This window comes from Ceratotherium simum, chromosome 8, assembly GCF_057802395.1.
Source record: "Ceratotherium simum simum isolate JZ-2026a chromosome 8, ASM5780239v1, whole genome shotgun sequence".
Lineage (NCBI taxonomy): Eukaryota > Metazoa > Chordata > Mammalia > Perissodactyla > Rhinocerotidae > Ceratotherium > Ceratotherium simum.
This window is the reverse complement of record NC_141907.1, coordinates 51,896,471-51,920,344: the sequence shown is the minus strand read 5'-3', so window position 1 is coordinate 51,920,344 and position 23,874 is coordinate 51,896,471. Positions and strand designations below refer to the sequence as shown.

At 33.6% G+C, this 23,874-nt stretch overlaps 1 protein-coding gene across 1 annotated transcript in view; it reads left to right on the top strand.

Annotated features, from left to right (window-relative positions):
- The window catches only part of EPHA5 (EPH receptor A5), a 324,586-nt gene that overhangs the window by 151,208 nt on the left and 149,504 nt on the right, over positions 1-23,874 (top strand). The window contains exons 4-5 of the mRNA XM_014787641.2: positions 12,491-12,646; positions 16,648-16,983. Of these exons, the coding sequence (XP_014643127.2) occupies positions 12,491-12,646; positions 16,648-16,983 (492 nt within the window). The remainder of the gene's footprint in view (positions 1-12,490; positions 12,647-16,647; positions 16,984-23,874) is intronic.

Sequence of the window (23,874 nt, the reverse complement as noted above, 5' to 3'; positions counted from 1 at the left end):
GGTAGGTTCATGATGTAAAAATGTAAAAAAACCCAAAAGATAAAAAGGACACAAATCTTGAGATGCTATAACACACTCACACATGCTTTCATCAGCCTCTATCATCTGTAATTTTGTTTTTTGTTTTTTTTTTGTGAGGAGGACTAGCCCTGAGCTAACATCCAATGCCAATCCTCCCCTTTTTTCTTAAGGAAGAGTGGCCCTGAGGTAACATCCATGCCCATCTTCCTCTACTTTATATGGAATGCCGCCACAGCATGGCTAACCAAGCGGTGCATCGATGCGCACCCGGGATCCGAACCTGCGAACCCCGGGCCGCCGAAGCAGAGCGTGCACACTTAACCGCTTGCCCCACCAGGCTGGCCCCTATCATCTATAATTTTTAGGTTAGTCATTTCATATTATTCAAATTATAGTCTCTTAGGAGAAAGTGTTTCCTTAAAATTGTGATATTATGCTACAAAATTATAAGAAAACAAATATATCCTACATCCCTAGAAGCCCACAGAGACAAAGATAATCTAATGTTTTTTATGTTGGAGGAAGGAAAAATTATCATGGGTCAACTTTTAGCCTTATAAAAATTTATGCCTGATTGTACTAAAAAGATAAACCTTGTAAATACTGGCAGTCTCTTAAAGTTTTAAATTCTAACGAAGTGAACATTTTGAATCGTTTATACCAATTCCAGACTATTTTCATATGCCCGTAGTGTGGTGACCATCTAAGTCTGGAATGGAGAACACCAGTAATGTCAGTTGTGAGAAATTTGAGGTAACAGACACAATGGAATTGGTGAAGGCGAACAAACAAAAATGCTCCCATGGCATGTGGTTCTATGAGGTTTATTTTTGTCTTAAAAGTGAGTTATTATCCTTCTGAGAATAGTTGAATAACATATTTGAAAAAGTATATAATATTGGAATCAAGGGCCAAAATTCCACTCCTGAATTTCTATGTGATCTTAGGCAGGTTATTTAATCTATTTTTGTCTTGGTTAAGTAGTTAAAAGTCCTGAAATTTCTTTCTTAATTTAGATTTTAGGTTATCATCATGAAGTTTTCTACTCTCACTGGAGTGTTAGTGTGGTTCCTTCAATGAGAAAACAAAGGGAGGTGAGAGGAGTTACTGCTGAGCATCATATACAAGCCTAGTAAGTGTGTGTCAGGCATGTGACAGTCACTTCTAAGGCCATTTCCAGCTCTACAGTCCTGTGATTGTGAGATATTAATCTGTTTTGAATTGAAGTGGATGAACACAAAGGCAACTAAAACTTGATGACTATTGTCATGTTAATCATAGTAATCATCATAAGAGTTTTAAAGAGCTATCATTTATTGAGTGCTTATTACCTGCCAAGCACTGTGCTACACATATATGGGTGTGTGTGACTTACATAACATATATGCTTATATGTGTGTGTGTGTGTGTGTATATACACACACCCATATATATATATATGCACCTGTATTCCAGTTAAACCTTTACAAATATCCATAAAGGAGCTACTATTTCACAGATAAGGAAATTTAGTCTCAAGGTTGTCAAGTACCTTCTCAAAGGTCATATAGATACAATGTGATCTTGGTAAGATTTGAACTCAAGTCTCTGTGACCTTGAAGTCCATGTTCCTCTAACCAAAGAGGAGATAGTGTGTGCCCATATGGACTGAAAGAGCTAAGAACAGGCACCGTGGAGAACACAGTAAGGAAAAAAAAGCAGTGAATTCAGGCCCTGCTGAGAGCAATCTGGATTACCTGAGATTGCATAGAATACACTCAAAATGTTCTCCACAATGCTCAACCTTCAAGAATGGTTAATTAGGCAGAGAGTGGCTATTATCCAGGAACAAGAAAGGTAGTGCCTCAGGGCCTACCAGGGAGGCAGCAGAGCAATGGTGGGAAAGCTTAGCTGTGTCACCAGACCCACCTCCTCTGAACTCCCAGATTCTCCACTTACTGGCTGGTTGTAAGAACTTAGGCACGTTGCTTACCCTTGTACCTGTAAAATGAAATATTAATACCACTGACTTCAGTATTATTATTGTGTTAATTAAATGATCTGGGTCTGTGTAGAGGTCCACTCACTTACTGGCACTAGTGGACATGCTGAATACATGTCAGTTTGTTTTATTAGTATGGCTACTGTTATTATTATCTCTATGTCATGTGGTTATAAAAGAGAGAGTGGTGAGATGGTAGAAGAATGGTAATCAGAAAGTGACAATGGAAAAAAATATGCTTTAAAATATAATCTAATTTGGGTTAAGATTATAACCTTAAAATCTAAATTCCCTATTATGAGATAGAGAACCTGCTTTCTAATCATCCCTGAGATCGACCATTTCAAGTCATTGTTTTTCTGGCTTTCTTTTTCTTCCTGCTCTGGCTTCTGAAAAAAAGCCAAGACCCATTCTGGTTTTGAAATGGCGATTGCCAGATAGCTAGGACATAAAAATAAACTCTTGGGATTGATGGAGTAATTCTATAGCACTGACCGTATTAAAACAAGAAGAAAAATATATGTGAGCTAAATATAGACAAATAAAAATAATATATGATGCTATGAAATACATTTGAGAGTTTGCCTGGTGAAGGTTTTAGAAATAAGGTAAATTATTAAAGGACAGTCTTTAACAAGTTGTTTTGGGAATGATTTTCCCATTCTGAGTAAAGAATTATGCCCCTAATGTTGACATCTGAAACTGTTGAATTTGAGACCTGGTAGGACACTTGTTCACTGAAAATTAGGGGCAAATAGATGACTGCTTTTGCCAAAAGAACTGCTCTAGCCAGTTGCTTTTCCTAACCCACAGACTTTCAATTTAAAAGAACAACATTTCATAGATATGGAATGAACATTTGCAAAATGGCCTGATTCATTTTAATTCTCAGTGTACAATTTGGAGAAAATTGGTTTAGAACAACTGCCCTTCCTATGTATTCTTTATACTTGCTTCATTGTGTCTATATTCATAGCAACACATGAGCTACAGTTGTAGTCTGCAAGTGCACTTTCTCACAAATAATCAGGGAAAATTTTTAATATTTTTTTTGTTTTAAGGCAAATTATAGTTTTAAAACCCTTGTTACAGTTAATCTCTCTATATCTAGCTATGCTTTTTAAATAATTGCATTGCTAATGTTTTAGTTAAACTTGAGTGGTAATCAATATGGGCAGTAATTGTCTAAATGGATTGAGGAATAAGTTTTCCTCTTGTTGTAGTGGTTGCATGATTTTTAAAGAGAAAATATAATCACCAATACATTTATACTACCTAGAGTGGTTTATTCTTTATTCCAAAACGTCACACATTTAATCTGAAATTTTTCATCATGTCAAAGGAGATATAATTTTGTTGCACAGGCAGTATTGTCTTCTGAGTTAGTAAACTAAGATGTAATGCCCAACGGTACAAGGAGAAATGTTAACAACAGAAAACACTATTTTTACCCTTAGCTGTCAAGGCCAAGACCCTGATCCAGACCTTGAGTATACTCTCATAACAATTGTTGTGTTGGATGCTTTTGTCCCTTTATGGAAGTTTTATTGAATTAACTGGAACACATTCACTTCATGATTCATAACTAGACTCATTTTATGACCATACAGACATGAGTTAAACAAACCAGGCTTCACTACCTGATTCTAGAAATAATGAATACTTCAAGTCAAATACACAGGCCATAAGCTTGTCTTTCAATTAACGATAAATCATCTAGCTTAATATTTAAACTGTACATCCCACCTATCAAAGCAATAAACTTTTCGTATCATGAATGTTGTTCAGAAAAGCACCTGGATTGAACTATTCAATAATGAAGAAAAATACTAAAGGCTGATACAAGATTATTTCATGATGTTGCATCAATATTTAATTTTTTATAATATTCAATAGGAGACAAAGTGACAAGGTCCAGATATCATCAGATTTAATCAACTCGTAGAGAAAAATTATCTTTGCCTATCATGAGAGAACGTTCCAAGTGGGATACTTGGATACATTTTGCTTTAGAGAAGATGTATGTTTTATTATCAATAAGTAAATACTAAACTTTGCATCAGGTTTTGGTGAGATAGCATTCATCCACCAATTTCCCCTTTCATACAATTTTCCATAATAAATTCATTCTCAACACCACAGATTTCTGGCTTTCTCTAAAGTTACAAAATAATTATAGACATTCATTTTGTTTGTGAAGATATAAAAGAATTATACATTTTCTACAGCCAATTAACCCGTGAAAATATGTTGAAAATATTTGCAAGGCATAATGCTAAGTTTAGGTGCTCTAAAAAGAATTATGTAAAAGTCCATTTTTGCAATGTTTTATAATTTAGCCATCCCCTGGATTTTTTGGCTTTAATGCTTTCACCAGTTGAAGGCATAATAAAGGAAAGTACCAGAAGATTTACCGTATAAAATTAAAAAGTCATTTAATTTGATTTAACTTAATTTCTATTTTCTGCTTTTCTAAAGTGCAAATTCACTGAGAACTGGATTCATCTAACATATTTGATAGCTGATACTTCCTTACTTAGGAAGAATTTAGATTGTGGGAAAGAGCGTTCAAAAGCTCCATTTGTTCATAAGACATAAAATGACTGCACATAGTATTTGTTGATGTCAATATTAACTTGTTCAGGTAGGTACTTTTTGTTTGTATCTATGAAAAAGTAAGGATAATGTTTGAGAGTAAAAAAGGTACAATTCTTAATGCAAACATATTTTAAACTAACTTTTCCTGATCTTTCTAAGTATTCTTTTCAAGTCTGTTCATTTTAACAATAGAAATACTTCTTGCTAACTCCCAAAACTTTATCATCTAATTAAAATTTTTGATGAAGTGGAAAATATGTAACCAAATATCAAAAACATTTTGCATGTGTACATACACTCTCATATGTATCTTACACACGCTACTATTGAAGTGTGCTGATATCTGAATTGAAATATTTGTTTGGGAGAGCAAAGTTTCTCAGCATCTTAAGTGTGTATTGAAATTATAGAGATATGGAAAATATTAAATAATAGAGATATGGGAAATATTAAATAATAATCGTAAAAGTAATTATTAAAATAATACTTTAAAATTATCTGTAGCAATTTATTACTATAGAGGAATCCAATCAGACAATAATTAAGGAGGAAAAATACTTCTGCTTTGAGAGATACCATGGATTCTATTATTATAGATAAATATTCATCCTTATGTAGATTGTTTGTGGAAGCCTTTAAAGAATTGCTGAAATGATGTGGTTTTTATTTTAGAGGAGATTCAATTAGGTAAACTTAAAATAGTAATATTGTGATTTACATTTGTGCACAGCTAGGGACCATGTGTCAGTCCATTCCAAGCCAAAGTGAGCCTAGTGGTTTAGTTACTATATCTCAAGCATCTCCCTGTTGCCATGGTGGAGGGAGACACTATCACATCACAGCCAGATGTCTTTCCATGAATACTCTGTGTTACTCGCGTTATTTAGACATGTAAAACTGAAATTAGTTTAACTTAACCATTTTATCTTAAGAAGCAACATCATTTGTCAATAAATAATTTTGAAATAAATAGTAATTGAATCAAGGTGCTTTACTTGAGCTTGACAAACATTTTTTGGTAAATTGGTTATATCTATACATATTTTCTTCAGTATATTCTACATTTTAAGTATCTTTTTTAACTTTACTAGCTATTAGTTATGAAGTATATAAATTCTAATCTTAAGAATAAAACAGGAAGCGATATTGGTGCATAATATATTTTTACTGAATGTAAGGATATTCTGTTCTTTTCTGAATTCTAGAGGAGGTGATAATTTCTTGGAGGTCAGTATTAGAACTGATCATTGATGCTGCATGATGAAGCACTTCTATAAAAGATATAGATTTAGAAATATAAAAATGTGAAAGTAATACAATTCTAAACAATTTCTAAAGTCACACATCTATATTTTTTTATAATTGGATGATACTCTATTATAAATATATATACATACATATATATGTGTATGTATAGTCTGTTATTGATGGTCCACAATATTGTTGTCAGTATATATATAGACACACACACACACATATATTCACACACACATACACAATGGATGTTATTTTCCAGTTGTATTTTGAGTGCCTTTTTAATATGGGTATATTAATATTAAACACCATTAAACAATTAGTAAATGCCTAAATATGTGCCAGACAACATGTAAGCTATCACTACACATGACTGAGTTATTTAATGGCATAATGGCAATGAACATGTTTTAGTTATATTTGTATGTCCAGTGTCCAGTAGTGTTCATGACACATAGGCCTCGTTTATTACATATTTTGAATGAACGAATATGTGAAGGCTATGTAACCTAGTTAATTTTACTCTTCATTTATAAATATCGTATAATTTCATTGAGCTTCTATTAATATTTGGGGAGCTTAGATTAAAAATATATCTGTAGAAAGAGAGATTTAATGTATTTATTAATAGTATTCTTCTTCTCTGATATTATTTTCTAATATTAGAATTAGCCTTATTGCTTTCAATAATTTAAGCTTATATTCTAATTAGCAAGCAATTTCAGATTCTTAAATAGGATCTTTCTCCTGTTTCTGTTTGCAAACATTGAAGAGGTGTTGCCAAATTTCAGAGTTCTGAGTTTAAAATTTATTTTAATTGTATCAGTGTTTTAACACAATACCTATATTTTTATATTGACTAGATATTTTAAATATGAGGCTAAATGTACTATCATTGCTAAATTTTGGCATAAATATTATTGAATATATTTTGAGTTGAATTTTCTTATGGCATGTTGTGTTATGCTGTTTTTCTTAATAAACACATTTTTTACATTTGGGCTAAGCTATCTTGTGGGCACCTCATTTTGAAAAATCTATAAATAGATTTTTAAAAAAGCAAATTTGACTTACTTTATGTCCTCTGATAATTCACATATGATAGAACTGTGGTAAAAATCTTGTTCATAGTGATTTTCTGTCATTCTTAACAAAGCATAATTGGATACATTCGATAACATTTTTGAAGGTTAGTTATATCATGAACACTGTAGACAACAACAGTCTGTGCACTTTTACTTTCCATTTCTTCTCTTTTATATATGTGTATTTAAAAATGGTCTGTACATTTTAATTCTGAGGAGAATTATAATATTCTATTACTAAAACAATATTTTCTAGTTACTTTGTTTTTTTATTTTTCTTGATGACCATGCTCCTGGAGTGTTGACTTTGAATTATAAAATGAATTCACTTAGATATCCCAAGGGTGATCGATCTTAAAGGGTAAAGAATTTCAGAAAGGTTAAAAGTAATTTAATTGACAATAAATAATGTGAAAAAACATTCTAGGCCTGCTGGGTGGCATAGTGGTTAAGTTTGTGAGCTCCGCTTTGGCGCAGGTTCGAATCCCGGGCAAAGACCTACGCACCACTTATCAAGCCATGCTGTGGCAGGCGTCCCACATATAAAGTAGAGGAAGATGGACATGGATGTTAGCCCAGGGCAAATCTTCCTCGACAAAAAGAGGAGGATTGGCACCAGATGTTAGCTCAGGGCTAATCTTCCTCACAAAAAGAAAAAAAAAAGATTAAATAAAAACATTCTAAATTGGCAGTTTAACCATTTTTGATAATTTTGAGGACTTTAACAAAATTCCTAATCAGGTTATGCAGCACCTTTCACAATTTTAGCAAGTGAAAGTCTCTATTCATTTGAATATTGATAACATGCTTTCTCCGTTTAGATTTACTAGATGTCATTAACATCCTTGTTTTTGAAGTGATAAATATGAGAGTGAGAGTGTTGGTAGTTTGTGCAAAACTTCTAAAGTAGTGAGTGTAGATGTAACACATTATTTTTCACTTGTAAGGACTTAATATTTAAATAATTCAGGTTAACCAGCTTTTATTAAGTTCCTGCTATGCCATTTAGACCCTGAGAAGGCCACAAATGTACTATTTACACAATAAATACTGATGCACATGTACTCAGTACAAAATACTGTGTTACATATGATGAAAATCAAATGAACAGTTTCTGTTTTCCAGAATGTTTATAAGAGTTGGCAGCACATGGGAATTTAAACACACAATTATGACAAAAATTTTGCTATCTGCCGTAAGAGAGACACTAAATAAGTGGTTCAAAATTCTAAAGGATGTGGAGGGAAAGAATATGTAATCCTGAGGATCAACACAGCATTATAGAAAAGGTAGCACTTAAATGAGCCCTGAAGCATGGACAGAATAGGAATTATTAAAAATAATTTCCTTCCCTCCAGAAGATTGCCAAAATAGTCTCATGAAGCATTTAAGGTAGGATACATTTTTGTCTCCTACTCCTTGCCCAACTTAAACGGACTTGCATAGTATTTTCCAAATACTTTTTAGATAATGTATGAGTGTTGTGTGAAATAACTTTGTTTCAGAAGCTTCCTTTATTTTTGAATGAAAATTGGAATTTAAAAAAATTTTACTACTTATTAAATTTATTTTTATTATAAAATATAAAAAAAATTACTACTTACCTAAATAATATTGTCATGATTAAAATGTAAAAAATCAATTTTGCTTCTTTTGACTATTTTCCTATTTTCTGTCTCCCCAAATATGTTATAGCTTCAGGGTGTGGTGTCTATTTTTTATTTTCTCACCACAGTACAAATATTCCTTGCCACAGTGCTTGACAGAAATTAGTGCCCTCAAAAAATAAATAATACCAATAGTATCTTCCAAATGCACTCAGATTATAGGCAAATCCCTTACCATGGGGTGCAAACTTTTTTCCCCTAACTTATAGTTCTTGTCTTTTGGCCTGGAATGCTTTTCCTGGAATATTCAGAGGCAGAGAGAGGAGATCCTCAAGTGCAGGAAATTATAAGTATATTAGTATGGACAGAGATAGGGAGTGTGGTAGGAGACCACATTTCAAGGGTTTCTTAAATATTGTGTGAAAACTTGGAGGTTATGCTAGCATTTTGTAGTAAAATTAACTGGAGTTTCCCAAAGGAGGACATGATCAAATGCTATTGAGAAGTATGGAAACGAGATGACTACAATCTTAACAAAAGCCGTGTCAGTGGAGTAGAGTGTGTCAACGTGTGATTTAAAATGAGGAACTAGAGATGCATGTATGAAAAAATAATTTAAGAAATTGTGTTCTGAAGGGGAACAAAACTGTTTGGTAGCTACAGGGAGAATTAGGATCAAGTGAGATTGATAGTTTTGTTGTTATTTGTTTTTGCTTCATCTTACTTTGTTTCCATTGAAAAGTTCTGGAAAATTGTATTGGGCTCATGTGAATTACTAGATGAGAGAGAGAGAGAGAGAAGAGAGAGAGAGACTGAGTATGTAAAAGAGATAGCAGACACTTGAAAGATTAGTCTCAGAGAGTAGAGATGGGGTTCCTAATTCAAATATATTTTTCTGAAGGAGCAAAGACATATTTCCATTTTAGCAGAAAGAAAGGTAGAGAGAGTGGGGACATGTGCATATTGGTTTGGAGATTTGGTGGAAAGAAAATAAGAAAGTTCCTCTCTGACGACGTCTATTTTCTCAGCACACAGACAGATATACCAACTAGGAGTCACAAAGGAACAGAGCTTGTAAGGAATTAGAAGAAAAAGGAGGATTTACAAAATAATCATATTCCTGCTGAGAACTGAAGTTAACTAAGGAAATAATACTAAGATTGTCTAGCAGCATTGTATGTCCCATTTGGATTTGGGGCCATGATTTGAAGGCAGTGAATAATTATTTTGTGATATTTTTCTTGAACAACATTGAAACCCACAGTTTTCCACTCTGTACCTCTATTTGGATTTCTATAGCCCCCTCAAATTAAATAAGCTTTAAACATAATCATTACCTTCCCCTAAACACATTTTGTATCTAGTGTTCTCTGTCTGAGAGAATGGCACCAGTGTTTCCCGTGCAGTTTAAGCCAAACACCTTAGAGGCGTTCTTAGGATTTCCCACTCACTCATCTGACCATTAAATACATCATGAAATCTTGTTGATTTTACCTCATACTCATCTCCTGAATTCACCTACTTTTATCTATCACCATTTGGACCACTCTTGTTAAGCAACAGAGTCTCTTTCTGGACCAGTACAACAGAAACAAAAGGGCCAATGGCCTCCATCCACGCTCCTCTCCAATCCCATGCTGCTATGAAATTCTCTCTTAAACACCACCTTGATTTTATTATTTCCCTGCTTAAAACTTCGTAATGACCTCTCCTTACCCATGAAGTCCCAAATAATAAAAACTGTAAGATGTTTGTGCCCTGATGTCCTCTTGCACGTCTAATTTTCATCTTTGCAGCTTTATTCCTACTATCTCCCTGATCAATTCTTTAGTTCCCCCGTCTCCCTATTTGTTCTCCACCTCTTTTGGTCCTTTGGAAGGATTTTCGCCTCTAATGTACTGCAATACTCCTGCTCACATTGGATAATTTTCCTAATCTTTTACATCTCAGCAGAGACTGAGCTTCCTGAGGGAAGTCTTTTTGACATTTCACTCTAAATTAGGTGTCAATGTTCATTCCCATGCTCTTTCCTTTTCCAAGCATAATCATATTGATAATTATTCATGTAGTACTTTTAAGACTCATAAAGGCAAGGCCATGTCTATCTTGTTTACCTCTGTAACCCAGTACCCAGCAAAATTTCTGGCCCACCACACCTGCTGAAAGCATTTTGTTGATCTACTGAACAGAAAGATATATTTATTTACTTTTTACTTACATTTATATTATTTCCTATTCCCAAAGTTCCTGTGGAAGGTTGAATAACAGTGTTATATATGATATCATATAAAACTTTTAAGTTAAAAGGCACTCATTAAAAAGAAATGACTTTTGTTTCGTGAATGATAAGTGAATTCCAAATACACATAATATGTGGATTGACACTTCATGTCTTTGAAAGCAAATAGTGTTTAAAGAGAGAATGGTTTTACTGAAGAAGATAAAAGAAGAAAAATTGGATAACTTAAGCTAAGAATGGTATTGGCTGCTACAGCAATCCTATTATAAGAAAAATAATATTCTAAATCTTCTCCTAATCATTTAACTACAAGAATGTTCCTAATACTATCAAAAAGCTCTTCTTATCTTTGGAATACCTTCACATTCTCTCTGAATTTATAAGAGCATTAAGGCTTTACTATCGCTATAATTAGATCTACTGAAAAAAGTACCTTCTCCTTTTTGTCAATTCCTGATTATTCATGGTGATGGCAGAAAGCCTTAGCGTGGATTCCTAAAACCCCGGATCATTTATAGCACATGAAAATTAGCCCCAATTCATTATGTCTATCAAAAATTTCTATTGAAATACAAGTTCACCTTTGAGCTTTAACAAATGTTCATTGATGCTTGAATAAATGCTCATAAATATATGTAGCGAATTTTGAAAATAGATAAAAATAGAAATGATTGATTAGCTTTATATAAACTAAGCCTTAAAAGGTTATCAAACCATCATTTTGGTGGTCTTCTATTGGCCTATATTGGGCAAGTGGAATAAAAGCTTGGCTTTATTAGACACTGAGAAGAAAGAAAGATACAAAAATCTAGGGAATCCACAGAATAAAAAGATTTACTTTGTTAGCGCTTACTTACTTGACCACCAACACAAATGTTAACAAAAATATCCAGAGAACATTTTCTTTATGTGATTCTAAATAGTTCACTTACAATCTTCCTTCCACGCCATTTATTTATTTATACGTTACGTAGCAATTTATGAACACCTATTCTGGTCAAATACTGTGTTAAGTACTGTGAATTCAAAATTGAATAAGACACACTTTCTATCTATATAGATCATTACAATTTGTATAGTATAAGTATGATTGATATGAGAATAGATGCTTCTTAATTCAAAGTTCTAAAATGCAGTAAAATGTAAAATAAATGCCTAAAATCTGACTCCTCCTGAAATCAGTATAATGATGTGAATGATACATCCACTCATTCATGCATTCTCCCCAGTCTAACAGAATTTGTGAAGCTCTTAGCATCTACTATTTAATTTATTTATTAATTCAATAACAAAATTTTGAGCATCTACTGTGTACCATGCTATTCTATAAACATAGTGGAAAATTTACATTTCTTCAACATAAGTTGTATTAATAATAGAGTAAATGAAAATTATACTTAAAGCACTGCTTCAGAAATACATATAAGTATTTACCTCATAATATAATTTTTTATAAGCTCCTGTAGCATATAAATCATTGAAAATATATACATTCCAAACGTTTAATTTAAATACTTAAATATTTGATTATCTGAATGAATAGCTTGGTATTTATGATTCAGAAGCTTATGAAAAATTTTTGAAATTACTGCAAAGATTTTGTTATATGTAATCTGTGTATGTTAGTCAAAGTAATGACATGATTCACAAAACAAACACTGCGTCTGTTCCAGGGAAAAGCTTAGTCTCTTATTTCTTTTGACAGTGTGCAGACCTGGGTTCTTCAAAGCCTCACCTCACAGCCAGAGCTGCAGCAAATGTCCACCTCACAGTTATACCCATGAGGAAGCTTCAACCTCTTGTGTCTGTGAAAAGGATTATTTCAGGAGGGAGTCTGATCCACCCACAATGGCATGCACAAGTAAGGAAACCCGTGGATATTTGGTGATGCTAACTTTCACCAGTTTGAAAAAAGAGCATGATGGAGCCTGTTACATTCTATTACCATTTCCCCTAAAACAGGCATAATGTTTCATCTTCCAATATAGTATTTCACCAAATTTCGATCTTTTTGAAAAAGCATTGAAAAGTTTGAGTCTCTTTTATCACTCACTATTAGAAGCATCCATGTTCCCTAATTTCAAATTCAACATCTGAGATACAGATATAGAATTTTTCCTTTTATTTTGTGATCTTTTATTGTTTATGATAGCCAAACATGACTTGATAAATTCATTTCCCTGTTCACAGTAAAAGTATTTTTTTTTTTTTCCTTCTCCCAATCCAGTTTTCTGATCACATAACCATACAGTAAATGGCACTTTTGCCACCAGGTTCTAACCTGCCCCAGTAAGCTGCTAAGGCCAATGAGAAGGTCATTCGTAAAAGAAGGCAGGAAACACTACAAGAACTTTGGGTACTGGGGGTTGGAAAATCAGATTTAAGAGTCAAACATAAAACCAATTTTTTAGCTAGGATTTTCAAGCAGTTGTCATGTTTCTTATTAGTGAGTGTCCTTAACTGTTATTAACTATGTGATTGGATAATCATATAATTAGAGTGATGAATATTAAACATCTGATTTCCACATTGCAGTGGAGGCCTCCACATCCATCAGTGCTTTTGGCGCTTTTGTTTTTCTAGTGTTCCACATATTTCTGAGAAGGGAACAAATTTATGTATTTGTTTGCTTGATTGCAATATTTTCATATTTTTTCCACAATTATAGTCTCTATAGCAAATCAGACGAATACAGAAAAAGAAAGGGAAGAAACGTGAATCCCCTTTCCCCATAACATTCAATTTCTATGACCTGTCTTGTTTTACTATTTTAGCTTATAGTAAGTTGTAGTTACTCTCAAAGATGATGACAAAGATTCTTGAAATTTAGTATTCATTAGTATTAAATGTAAAGAGACATACAATTCCTTTAATTAAATAATCACAAACTGAAATTTTCTCTGAATTTCAGTGTCTAAATTTCATAGTGTCAGTGAAACATTTTCATAATTCCTCAAATCATTGATATTAATCAACTTTACATTGGTAGAGATCATTCTTTTATCACAAGACTGATAATTTTATGGGTTAGATGATTACTAATTATAAACAATTTCTCTTCAAATGAGTAAATGACATTATTATATACACTTTTGGCAGGACACATTTGAATAGAGGAGATATAAACTATGATTGAATGTGATGCATTTTGATTGCAGTGGAGATTATTTCAGTTAATCAGAGCAAAAGAATGCCCAAATAGTGGAGGAAAATGTTGACTAGACAATAGAATGGTAAATTAGGGAGAGAAAACCGTGTCTTGAATTATCTTTTACTTTTCATTAATTTTCTAATTATTATTTTCTTTACGTAGTCCAGTCATGATCTTTCTCTTTCTTAGCATAAATGTGAACCTCCCTTTCTGTAAATTTGTTAGGTTTGGGAACTGGGGGGAGAGCCTGTGCTCTGGTGGCAAGGACTGCTCAGCACTCTTTTAGGACCTGAGTCCATAGTAAAGCTTCACATTTTCTCTGTCTCCAGGTGTGTGAATTTCTAACGCTGTATCTCAAAAGAACCCTAATTTGTATGCATTTCTCAAGAGACTATTGGGACTCATGTAGAAGATCTTTCTAATATATAATCTGTGAGCGTGTGTGTTCTGTTTTAGTTGCATTCATAGTACCACAAATGCTGCATGTGATCCCCTTGAACAGATGGCTTGATTGACGTTCAGATGAAAATCTTGAATTTTCTTTCCCTTTGGCTCATTGGAATTAAATTTATTGTTCCAATTCCTTTCACCATTTTTTCTGGAAAAAAATATATATGTAAAATCTGGAAAACAGAATGTTACAAACCTATAGGAAAAGGAATCAGACAAAAATAAAAACCAAGCTTCTAATGAATCTGCTTAAATCAAGGGTACTTCTCACAGCTCTGCTGTGGCTCATACATCACATCTCTTAGTGGGGCAGTGCAATTGCATCACATTATGGTTAGGTGTGTGTCAGTCTGAGCCTCTACTTTTTGCCTCTACTTTAGGGCTTCACTTGCATTTGAGTTTTGTTTTGACTTTAAGAGGCATGTGTGTTCCCACCCAGAAGAAAAGGAAGAGCCAGATTCTGATGGATTGTTACAGATTTAGAGGAAAGGTGTTAAATGGGGGTATTTTTCAGTAGGCAGAAACTTCTGTTTGATATCTTTCTGAACTAGATATATTTCAGGTATATTTTACCTTTTTCTGAGAAGTAAACTTGTAACATTTTGATCCAAAATTACGTTTTCTCCATAACTTTCCACTATTAAATATGCTAAAAATTATAGAAAAAATAATACTTGTATTTCCATCTTAAGAAATTGTTTCAATTTAAAAGTGACTGTTTTATATTCAAGTGTGTGAAGTTGTACGTATGGCAAAGTTCACAGAGTTGAACCAAAACCAAAATGGGGATTGTTTTATTAGTAATGGCAACTCTTGGGTTATGGATTCCTTTAATTTAAATGACATTTTGTAAATACTAGGTAGTTGTCTTATCACTTTTTAAATTTAGTCCTTGACAATCATGGCTTAATAAATGTTAGGTAGAAATTAATATTAATCTCTATATTTAGAACAGACAATGTGCATTAAGCTAGCTAAGCTATGTCATCCTAAGTAGCTTAATTTATTCTTATGACCCATTCAACTACCACCATATTCTATTTTATTCCCTGTCAGGAAATCTGTACGAATTAAGTCTGAAACAAATGTAAATGTATTTTCTGTTTGAGAAAAATCTGAACGTATACCATTAACAGCTGACTGAAGTTGTAACTCTAAATATCTGAAAATCGACTATAGAGTTGACATTATGTAATTAATTTTTTAAAAGACTGTAATCTTTTTTGGAACAGTTTTATGTTCACAACAAAAATCAGAGAAAAATACAGAGCTTTCCCATATATCCTCTGCCCGCATATATGCATAGCCTCTCCCGTTATCAATATCCCCTCCTAAAGCAGTACATTTGTTACAATTGATATGTAATCGATTTTAATTCTCTTTAGTTTGCTACTTATTAATTTCAGAAATAAAGTAATATACAAATGGACATTATTTATTATTTATATATGACTGCTGATCCTTCAAGATCTGAACACTTTCATTCTTCCTCTTGTAGTGTTTTTGAGAGTTATTTTTGAAATAAATTTCAGATTTCAATTAAGTAAAATTCACAACTTGCAGAACCACAATACTAAAACAATATCAAAGTAAGTGAAATTTTGTTATAGGCTGTAATGTTGACCAACTACCTAAATTCTAGTTCTTTCTTGACATATGAGAGAGGTTCCAAATTCTGTTGGTGATTTATCAGTAGATACGAAATTTATTTTGAGGTAAGCTAAGGCTATTTTTTTACTGCAGATTTGTAGTCCAGAGCCACACTGAAAAATCCTATTTTTACCTGTGTTCATTGCTAGTAAATCCTTCATGTTAACTTCCCAGGTTTCAGGGACAAGTATCAATGAGGAGGTAATCAGTTCAATCCCCAAGGAGAATTTTTCCTCAGATTTGCCAAAAGACTTGCCACTTTTTGAATATATAATTTTATCTAACATTATTTTTGTATACATAGTTTTACTTCACAATTCTTTACATCTACATGAAGCAAAACATCTGCTTCAACTGAACTAGTGTTATAACAATGCCAAGATAAGTCATTTCTATAGGATATAATGCCCACTATGTCCCTGCAAAACTATCACACGATTTTTCAAAGATTATTACAAATTCATAACTCTTGCATTCTCCCTACTTAAAAGATTGATTGCAAATCTATTGAAAATCTATTTTTTTCCCTTCAGACCAGGGATTTGTGTAGCAAACAATGCCTAATTTTATCATCTTAAATTATGTTTTTCTTACTTTACTTTGCAAACCAGGACCCCCCTCAGCTCCTCGGAATGCCATCTCAAATGTTAATGAAACTAGTGTCTTTCTGGAATGGATTCCTCCTGCTGACACTGGTGGAAGGAAAGATGTGTCATATTATATTGCATGCAAGAAGTGCAACTCCCATGCAGGTGTGTGTGACGAGTGTGGCGGTCATGTCAGGTACCTCCCCCGGCAAATCGGCCTGAAAAACACCTCTGTCATGATGGTGGATCTGCTCGCTCACACAAACTATACCTTTGAGATTGAGGCAGTGAATGGAGTGTCCGACTTGAGCCCAGGAGCCCGCCAGTATGTGTCTGTAAATGTAACCACAAATCAAGCAGGTAAGTGTAATGTCCAACCAAATCATGTACCTTAGGCCCAGCTCTGTCAATTATCTCCACAGCTGAGGGCTAAATTGCCTAAAATCTGTGAGGGAACATCCCATAAACCAGAGGGTTAGAACTTACACTAGAATACACCTTGAAATGCTTTTTTTAGTTTTAAATAAATCAAAGCTAAGGCTTCTTAGCAGACACATCCATGGACAGAAAGAAAATGATATGTTTTAATTGAATTTTTTCCTTAAAAATGCATTTCTGGCTCAAATCCATTTGTAGAAAAACCTTTTTATCTTATAATTTCACACACTGCAATTTTTATAGCTCAAATTTATATTTTTTAATTTTGTTTACTTCAAGTTTTTTTGTTTAATTCATTAATTTAGCATGTCATCAGGCAAGTTTTATTCGCTTATTTGTTTGTTTGTCTGACGCCACAACTGAAATTTCTTTGCAGATTGAAATAGGCTTTTCTTATTGTTTCTATTATTATTATAATAAAAATGCATGAAATGAATTTTTTTTTGATAAAGCCATTTATCAAAATTAGAATAACTATGACCTGTTATACAACCACATGAAAACACATCTATGTTTCATATGAAGATCTTGAAATTATTATTAGAGAATAATTATTAGGGAGTAAGGAATACAGTTCTGCTTGAGCTACTAATTCCCCCATAGTTTCCCCTCAAAGATTCAATTTTAAGTAAGTCAATATAGAGGGCTTCTTTTCTGGTAAAAGATAAACCAAAGATAAACTATGACTGAATTAATAATTCAACCTATCATGTGGTAAGAATAATTTAATGAGTAATTTATAACTTGTTTTTGTCAACAGCGGGTATCTGGGTGGGAGGAGGCATTAAATGTAACTTCTCTCTATTCCCCGGCCTCAAATCTCAGTTCAAGGGTATAAGCTTGTCACCTCATTAGTACATCAGGTGGACTTTGGTCAGTGATGACATCCTTGCCAGCAGGCCTCACAATGAAATGGGATGGGTTTGACTGAATCAAGTCGAATTTAGTTCATATAATATTAGTATAAGTTTGTAGATTATGGAATGACTGGATTGCAAGAGAATGCCGTAGGTAATCATGTCTTGGCCAAAATAATTTGAATTGTTGGATGGTCAGGTAAATCAAGTGGTTATCTCTTGAGAATAAGAAAATGCAGGCAGTTGAATTTATAGTTGCTTCTGATTGATAAAACTGAGGGACACATTCAAGAGTAGCCCAGATGATATGAAAGTGTTTGAGTAATTCACTAAGAATCATTCTAATCACTCTAGATGTTCTTATCCATGTTGAATTCATGCTCACAGCATTTCTTTAATTCCATGAGAGAAAACATTGCACAAACTTTGCCACTTTTTTCAGTGAATACTTTATATTATCCTCCATTTACTCCCTAACCTAAGGTGAAACTAATAAAATTGTTAAAGAGCTAGACAAGAATAGTGAAAATTGTTTTCCTTCAGTTTTGACTCAGCTGCTGGCAATACTAGTATATGTTGATTTTCCTTCACAGTATCTAGATGTCACATTCAGTAAATGTGAACTGTCTTCCCACATCAGAAAAATCTAGCTTTAAAGGTGTGATTTCAGGCTTCTTATGTAACATCTTTCAACCTCATTTGTTCTACATATGAATCTTCCATTAACATATTGAAAGCGTATTGAACAGTCACTAAGAGTTGTATTCCTTTGGGAGAACATTTTCTAGCTTGCATAACCTTGACTTCTTTGAAAGATATTTCTCTGATGAACTAGATGTAGGAAATGACTGTTTATTTTTAAAATGTGGTGCTTAATAAATATTTGCTTTAGTTGTCTTTGACTTGCTGGCCTGTTTAGACTGCAAAGTGTGTTTTTTGAATTATAAATACCTTAAATACCAAGAAGGAGTAATTTTCATCCAGCTGTTCAAGGCATGGCTATCATGTAAAATAAACATTTTATTCAGAACAGACATTTTGTTGACTTTGGGTTGCTGCTTTTTTCTAAGTTCTCAGGGTACACATACTGTAAAATCCTCGCAAACATACTCAAAAAAAATAATTAGATTTTTCTCAGTATCTGACATTCCAGACCAAGCCTCAATTTCCACAAAAATTGTTAACTTCAAGTAACTCCTCAAAAGTCTTAGATTTAATGCTACCATGGCTGGACATTTATCAAGTATCAACATTACAGAAAGTGAGTTGCAGTAGTTCGTTTTTAAAGTTTAAATACTTTTTAAGCATTAAATTGAAGAAAGTTAGCTACACCATATGTGGTTTCTATATAAAATTTCTTTCACCAGATTTTAAACTGAGTTTCCATCTCCTCTAAGAAGTGTTTTTTGAGAAATGCATTTCTTTCCTAACTGATTTGTTTCAAATTTGTAATTTGTTCTGGCTTTTTCTGATTGATTTATTTTTTGTGACATCAACATAAAGTATGAACTGTCTAGATTCAAAATTATATTCAGAAAGTACAAGAAGAAAAAATAGCAATTTTTCAAGATGAGAATCTTGCATTAAGCTAGCAACTGAAATTGATTAGATAACCCTGGCTGATCAGTCTATAAAATGAAATAGTGATTTCGTGCTGAGGATAGTGATTAAATGATTAATTTATGGATGTTTATACAGTATTTAAAACATTTTCCTAGCCATTATAGCATTATGAAGTCTAGCATCTTGCTTTTGCGAGAAGTTGTCTGAATTCAAATGATACTTTTTGCATGTAATTTAATAGTCAAGTCAAAATATAAAGTTTTAAAAAAAGCTAAATACTAGAATTAGTTGGAATTTATGGTCCTTGTAAAATGCAGCAAATAGTACTGAGGAAAGAATCATAAAATTGATGGGGGATTTTCATGGTCAAGAAAAATAAACACATATGAAGGGGAAAAAGCAAGAAAAAAGTAATCTACATGAAGGTAAAGGAATACTGTCTGTCAGGATGTGGAAAATGATAGGAAAATAAACTGTGATATGTTAATTATGTAAAGAACTCTTAACAAATAGTCAAATTGCAAAGTGGATAAAATGAGGGGTAAGCAAACCCTATACTACTAAACTCTTACACTTAGAGAAGGAATAAACGTCTTGAGTCCTTCTAGTTTTCTGGTGAGTTTATGTCTTTCTTACACAATACATATTTTCAAAAAATTGCCTTACATGTGACAATCTTTCTTTGCAAAAAAAAGTATTTAGATTATTTACATGACAACACTTCCTTTATTCTTCTGTTTTATTCTTTAGGGCATCTACAATAGATGTCTTCTAGATAGATGGATAGATAGACAGAGGTAGATAGATAGAGAGACAGAGTGATATATCAGCACATAGTGTGAAAATTAAAAATTCGATTGATGGCAAATACTTTAAAAGTTTCATTATCTGCTCACAAAAGAGTATGCATTTATTATATTCCTCTATAAACACATTCTTTAAGTTTTTATTTTAAAATAATTTGGCAGTAGGCATACTGTATCAAGAGTTAAAGTTTAAAGCTCTTTTAGTATATACAAATGTATATTTTATCCCAAGAAAGAATAAGCTGATTCTAATAAAAAATCAAAATTACCAGTACTTTAATATGCAAAGGTACAGAATCATAATTCTGAGCTGAAATAGACCAAATTTTAACTGTTTTAAATTAGCCTTAGACTCTTGGACTCATTTCTCAGAGGGCTAGGTTGACATATGAGTTGCAAAGTACAGCAAACACTTGGGAGGGAATGTCTCAACCTGTTCCAGACTATCAGAAATATCTAAGGAAAGTCGTCCCTGTATTTTGAAGGGTTTTATTTCATCGTTCTTGCAAAGGTGTCTGGATACATGATAATCCCATTTAATCAGGGCTTTCAGTTTGATGCCATTCATATCATTGACCAGCATGAAGTCTCATAGGATGTTGAGATGACCAGGGTTCCTGAAGACTAAATTATGCTGTAGAGCTGGAAATTTAAGAGAATGCTTAAATAAGATGGCAAAAGTACACCATTGTTCCTGCCAAGGAGGCAACAAACATTTTCTGGTAGTCTGTGTTCATTGGGATGTTAAAAAAAAAAAAAAAAGTTCATTGTCACTTGTTAGACCACACTGTAGTAACAACTGCAAGGATCTATGTTGATTTTCTTCAGTGGAGACACCATATTGTCTGTATTTTTAATCACCACATGTATTGGTGATTAAATGTATTGTTGTCTGCCAAGATTAGTTTGTCTTCCACACAGACCAAACAGATTATTTAAATCTGCCTGTGTTCTTAACCCCAACCCTTTATTCTTCCATGTTTTTTATGGTGGCACTAATTGCTGCATTCCCTCACAGATACAATAAAGATTTGTGTTTACTCTTTTGGTAGGAGGGAGATGCTTTCAGTTTGGTCATTACTACAGTTTTACAGCTTTACTTCATGGGCCTCGGAGTCAAAGAGAGATTACTTCCAGTTGCAGGGTAAATTTTCCAAATATATACCAGTGATCTGGTGAAATAATCAAAGGATGGAATGGAGACATCACTGTGACATTTGTAATATGGGCTCAGGACAAAAATCTCAGTCATCACATTACCCCCAGAGCCTCCACTCAGATCAGTGTTTCTTAGCGGTATTCTGGATCCACAAGAATTAATGTTAGCTCAGAGGCAGTATTCAATAGTCTGTGAAAGATCTGGGCATTTCGCCCCACGCTCTATTTAATTACAAAGGGCCAGAGATACCTTTCAGAAAAGCTAAAAGGAAAATGTACAATATTAACTTATGTTAGTATTGCATAATCCTTCTTTAATGACAATCACCTTTCTCTTCATTGAAGGGGCTATGGGGTAAGGAAACTAACTCAGGTCTGGAATTTGAGGAGACATCGTGACTAACCAGGTCACTAAATTTTGATTTGTATTTCTCAGACCTTAATGTCATTTGTGGTGCAGATCAAATGGCCTATTATTTTGGTCTCTGAATGCCAAAGTATTAGACTTTTTACCATTCAAATCCTGCTGCCTATTATGAAATCCATGCCCAACTTCCTTCCAGTGCTAAAGTGCTACTACTTGACCTCTACCACACCTGGACCCTAAAGAAATCAAGAAATCATTTCAATGCACCTTCAACCTCTGTGTTCTCATGTATAGAGAACAGAATTTATGGAGATTTTGCTTATAAAGATGGCACTGTCTTCATCAATTTATTTCTCATCATTATGCTAAAGAAAGTGTCTTCTGGGGCCTTTCTGAAGATGTAATAAGTGAGTAGTTTCACAGGTCTTGAAGAGTAACTCAACTTTAGCATTCCTGTTTCAGTAGGTCATTTAATTCTTTCTTCTGCATTAAAACAAGGAATTCCCAATATCTGAACTTTATTTAACTTACGCCTTCTTTTGGTCCAGATTTTGGCCAACTAGTTGAAGAAGCATTTAGCACTTGTGCCAGCTACCTGAAGAAGCACAACGAATCCAGAATCGCTAACCGTGCATTTATACCAGCTTGAATTAAGTTGTTTCTTGATCCTATGTAAAAAACACACAAAATCCATTTTCACACATATTTCTTATGCTTTTACAAATTTAAGTTATAGAATCTTGTAAGTTTCATATTCAAGTAGCTTCTTGTCTCAGTATTGGCTAGATAATTGGCTCCCAAGAGGATGTTGGGATCTTGAGCTCAGATGGAGTAATAGGTTTGGGCAGGAGGAGAATTGCTTCCTTCTGTCAGTTAACGATCTTAGATAAGGTATGGACTTGTTATTGAAGATGTGAAGGAACAGTTTCCTCAGGCAGGTGTGGAACAGCTGAATCTGGTAGCAAAAGAGACTTGGTAAGTTTTAGAAATTGAGAATATGTGAGTTATCTGAATTTTCCCAGATATCTGCATTCTAATGCTCAGGACTGCACATGTTTCCCAGTCGATGGACTCACTTTCTCATAAGGCAAGGCAGTAAATTGAATCATCTTTGTAATTCAGGAATTCTGTGGAATAAGACTTGGATTTTGATGGGCAGCTCTGTCATCCTTTTCACTGTAAGAGGACGTGAGATACTTATGGCCTGGAGACTAATCTCAATATAGCTGGAACTGAGAATTTAAACTTTGAGCTGCTTATTATATTTCTTTAAATTCTGAAATGCAGTTAAACACAGCCATTCCTTCTTAGATTTATTTGTATTTTTCATGCTTTTAGAGTACTAAAACAGCTGGAATTTGGTCACCAAAAATATTATCTTCAAGAAGCACTTTATTGGGGTGACCACAGGTGATGAGACACATGCCACTATATGCCAGGCATTGTTAGATTACCATCCTTTAATACTAAATAGGACCTTGCTACATTGAAAGACAAACAGTCACATCACTAATTCTATATTCCGATTCCCTGAAAAGACTGTTGCCTGCAACACTTCTCTTTTGAGAACATGTTTTGTTTTTGATGTCTGTTTCCTTAGTTGCAAACAAAATCTACTCTGGCTAGTCTAAACAGAAAAGGCCTTTAATAAAGATTATTAAGTGGCTCGTAGAATCATTGAGAAGAATAGATTCAAAGATTAGAGGCTAAGTTTCCAGGAGAGATGCCCAATACTCTGCCTCAGATCTGGCCTGATGAAGCGAAACCGCCACTGTAGCTGCCAAGCAATAAATGTCGGGCGCTCAACTTTATTCCAATTGTTCCTGCCGCTAGGAGCATTGCTAATTCTGAATCTCAAACTTGAAGCTACTGAAAAATCTTCAGTATCGCCACCAGCAAAATATTCACGTTTTGGGGCCATCTTTACCAGCAAAGAGCAAAAAATGAGAACTTCATCAAGAGCCTGGTGTCTTAAGTTGCCTATTTGAATCAATATCTTGCCTGGGCAAGTCTGTTTGACAAATCTAGAGCCATATGCCTTTGTCCACCAGAGGAGGGACAT